The sequence below is a fragment of the Lactuca sativa genome, chromosome 1 (assembly GCF_002870075.4).
Source record: "Lactuca sativa cultivar Salinas chromosome 1, Lsat_Salinas_v11, whole genome shotgun sequence".
In the NCBI taxonomy this organism is placed as follows: Eukaryota; Viridiplantae; Streptophyta; class Magnoliopsida; order Asterales; family Asteraceae; genus Lactuca; species Lactuca sativa.
In genome coordinates, this window is record NC_056623.2 from 87,924,854 (window position 1) to 87,929,048 (window position 4,195).

Consider the following 4,195-nt stretch of genomic DNA (forward strand, 5'->3'; position numbering starts at 1 on the left):
ATATACTCTCTACATCAAATTCCAACTAAATAAAGTTGCATCTTGACTTTCATAATTCTTTAAGACTAATGCTCCAAACAGCTGTTATATGGATAAGAAGTTGTACATTGGCCCATCTCACTCAAGAAAGACTTAGCCAAATTCAACTCCAAGTCTTTACTGCATCTAGCTTGCTGATAATGCTGCAAGATTTGAATCAAGTGGCTTCATATTCTTTTCTTCCACCAACTTTACCTGATGCACAAAATACACAGAAACAAAAAACATTGTATAGGACAATCCAAAAACACATTATAAGCATAACAGTCAGTCCATGGACTTACTGTGGATCAATAATTGCAAACACCAAAGTTTGTTTGTGTGAACTTCACTTTTCTCATATAAAAACCTCTAATTCAGTTGATTGCATAGCCTTTGTGGACAACTGTTGGGGTTTCTCTTTGGGTTCTACTGAGGACTATGTCTGCAAAGTCTTTTCCAGTGGGTACCCTTGTGATTTTCTTGAAATTGTATTGCACCATGTTTGAATATTTAAGCAAAAACTGCATCAACACAAGTCATTATATCAGAAATCTACTGAATATTTGTTTCTTGGTATATACTGTTTTGAGTTTTGAGTGATTTCAGTGTTTACAAGACCAATGCCCTATGGGTTTTGAGTTAAATTTAATAAGATAATTGTGTTTATTTAGTTAAATGTAGTTGAAGAGACAAGAATAACATAGCTCTCGCTCTGTAGTCTATATAAGAACCGTTTATTTTGACATCCCACCATCAAAAAAGAAAATAACCCAATGACACCATACAAGAATTATAAGAAGCTTAACCTAAAACTTGGATTGCAAGTGTCGATTCATTACCATGGATGCAGATACATTAATAATAACCTCCTAAAGGGCTCAACTAATTAAGGTTAGAATAAGCCTAAAAATCAAGGAAAAGATACCTTTAGTCCCTGGTCGTTAAGGTCTTTCAAAGTATAATGAGTTGTTCCACTGAACTCACCGAGTCAACACAGTCCAAATCTGGAAATGTTTCTCGCCTTGGAAACACCTGGATATAAACAAAATGTATACAATTTAACCGCATTATTATAGAGAACAGTGTCCCCACTCTTGTACTAAAGAAGTTGCTTTTGGCTCATTAGTTGCCCATCACTTACACCATCCCTGCAAATAAAAAACGAAGTGAAGATTTAGTTTTTTTTCTTTAATTGTACCACTTGAAATTATATTTATATATATACCTATAGAATATGATCCCCAGTGGTTTTTTCCCTGTTGCCTTCTCAAAAGATAGTAAAAGATCCCTGCATTTTCAAATATTTGAGTTACTACATTACCCAACTTATTAACATCCATAACATATACTATCTTTTGACCAGTCAACGAGACAAAATGCACCTTTGTTGATTTGCAAAAAATTGGATCAAACTTCTACAACGTTTTGCCTTGTCCAGACTCTAATTTCTGCGTGCAGCTGTTTTGACTTGTCCAGACTCTAATTTCTCTTCTACCTGCATATATTTTGTAATAGAATCAGATTTTTGGATTGTTTTTTGGGTATTTAATAATGAGGTAAAGCCTAAATTTATATAAAAACTATAACCCTTAATGGGGAAAAAGAAAACATACTTGCTCCATCTCCTTTTTTTGAGATGCTTTTGAATCTGATCTCCAAGCAATATAGAGCAAACACAACCCAAAGAAGGCATAAAGAACTGCATTGTAGAAAAAAACAATTTAGATGTCTCACAATCCTCATATTTTAAATTGAATTTTAATATATATATATATATATATATATATATATATATATATATATATATATATACACACTCAATACATACCTGTAGCAACACTGTTTGTGTGTTTCCTTGATATTAGATTTGGAACAATCCTACCAAGCCCTGTAGAAAGTATCTACATACCAAATAAAACCAAACTAAACTTAGAAGCAAACTAAAATATATGTTTTTCATTTATGTTCACTAAAATATGAAAAGGGTAAAAAAGAAAAGTAGCAAACTTACAGTCATTACAAACAAAGCACTGAGTGCACCTGATAGAACAATTGACTTTGGATGATGCATTGCCATAAAAGCTGCTATAATAAAAGTTTCATCTCCAATCTAGATGGAAGCAATAAATGGAATATTGGGTAATGTAATTTTGAGAAATAAACATTTGTGGAAACTTATGTGTGCCTATAAAAAAAAGATAGGGAAAGAACATACCTCACTGACAAGAATCATTGACAAACTGGCAAAAAATGCATCCAAAACACCAAGACCAGGATCCAAATTTAGTACAGCTTTTGGATCAATCTTGTCACCTATGACATTGTTTTTAATTCTTTCCACAACAACCTGTTTCAAGTAAATACACGCATTAAGATGTATGATGAATAATAAGTAGAATCTTATTCAAACCTCAACATAGACTAGCATATAGTATTTAAATATCTAAAACTTTCTATAGCATAAAGAAACAAAAATTTGAAATCCAACTATAAAGTATAAACACAGGAAAGAGGAAACTTATAAATTAGTATTGAAAGTTCATATGTGTCTAAATGCTCATCCTCAACAGAAAGGTTTCCAATGTATAAGGGTTTTAATAGTTTCAAGTTTGTTCACAAATCACAATATTATAGCTATATCACTAAACCTTCTTCTTTTGCTCCTCTGGTGAATCAAGAATAACCCCACTTTTCTGCAATACCTGTTGGATAACCTAGAGAAATTGGGACAATTTTAGCCCAGGGGTATTTTAGGAATTTTTTAGTAAACTTGCATTTTTTATGTGGTATTTGAATTAGACTACGTTTCATTTGTGTTTAGTATAAAATAGGACTTGCATTACATTGTAATTTCATTCAAAATCATGTTTTTAATAAGTAGTTTTACCTTTGGCAAGAAGTAAACATTATTCCTCTGTTTTTTGGTTCATTCCCATGTTCATCTTTTTTTCTTCTACACTTCCTATTTCTCTTTTTTCTTTTGCCTTGGTGAACAAGATGCAAACTAAAATCTGCCCCTACGTAATAGCAATTCTCTGATGACACTTGGTATTTAGGTCGCCACTTCCCCTGTTCATCTATTATTATTTTCCATTTAGCAAGAATTAAAGTCAAACAGTTCATGTTGCTGAAATCCATCTCCATTCCAACAATGGCATATTGCTTTTGTATTTGTATTCTAAGGAGAATTAGGTGCCCTACCCTCACCCTCAACCTAAAACAAATGCATATCTCAACAATTAGGCATATAATTTTATAAAACTGGGGGATGATTTTCATGAAAAAAAACACAAGATTTAAGAAGGTGAAGTGATTCATGTTTAGAAATTAACATGAACATATATAAAATAAAAAACGAAAATAGAATAAATTGTAAAGGGATCGTAAAATTACCAGAAAAAGGAACATATAGAGCACTGCTTTATAGAAATTGGTCCCCCCTTCAGCTCTTCGACAATCTTCATCTGGTGGAGGAGAGATATCTTCTGGCTCCAATGATTGCGTTTTTATCACCCACATCTTCTGGCTCCATCCCTTATGTGGAATTAACCTTCTCTATTACGTGCAAAGTTTTTTTTTGGAATGGAAGGCCTGTTGTATACTCACTGTTGCTTTCGTTTCCAACTATCAAACACCAGCGAGACCACCTGCAATAAGGAAGCACGAACAAAGGAGAAAGAAAAATATTCATCTACGGAGGAGAGAGATGAGAGAAAACCCGGTGGAGGGGGAGAGACGAGAATGTGGATGCATCGATTAGGGAGAGAACAAACTCAGAGTGTGAAGTGAAGTCGGATTTAGGAGAAGTTGTACCAGTTTTAGGGAGAAATCGAACCAGTTGGTGTTTGTTGTTGATCTTCTTTGCTGATTACTGGCTCGTGAATAGAGAGAAAGGTTAGGGTTTCTTGATTGAGAAAAAAAAGGAAGGCGGGATTTTTAATTTTTTTCAGAATTTCATTTCCCCCTACTGTTAAAGGATGGAACGCGCGTTCCATTAAAAATTATAAAGCGACATCCTTAGACGACGCGCATTTTATTATAGGTGCCCTCCGTGTTTTTTTTTAGACACTAATTTAAGGGCGCGCAATAATGCGTGTCTTCTATCCTTAAATTTTTTGAAGAGATGACATTTTTCTAATGTCACTCTCCTTTGCGTAACATAGATCAATGAGCG

General features: G+C 33.6%; 1 protein-coding gene across 1 annotated transcript; it reads right to left on the minus strand.

The window, feature by feature from the left end:
* Positions 1 to 1,462: 1,462 nt before the first annotated feature.
* LOC128127554 (GDT1-like protein 4) lies at positions 1,463 to 3,540 on the minus strand. The gene is made up of 7 exons (XM_052766113.1): positions 3,415 to 3,540; positions 2,670 to 2,735; positions 2,237 to 2,368; positions 2,033 to 2,131; positions 1,850 to 1,922; positions 1,635 to 1,720; positions 1,463 to 1,516 (listed from the first exon to the last, which is right to left on the minus strand). The coding sequence occupies exons 1-7, from the start codon at positions 3,538 to 3,540 to the stop codon at positions 1,463 to 1,465; spliced, it is 636 nt and encodes a 211-aa protein (XP_052622073.1).
* Positions 3,541 to 4,195: the final 655 nt, after the last annotated feature.

What these genes read in the sequence shown, in the direction of transcription:
- LOC128127554 (XM_052766113.1), bottom strand. Translation starts at nt 3,540, where the DNA reads ATGTGGGTGATAAAAACGCAATCATTGGAGCCAGAAGATATCTCTCCT. An exon ending in TCTATATGTTCCTTTTTCTG is followed by an intron (nt 2,736 to 3,414) that starts GTAATTTTACGA and finishes CAATTTCTCTAG; the next exon opens with GTTATCCAACAGGTATTGCA. An exon ending in CACAAACAGTGTTGCTACAG is followed by an intron (nt 1,721 to 1,849) that starts GTATGTATTGAG and finishes TCTACAATGCAG; the next exon opens with TTCTTTATGCCTTCTTTGGG.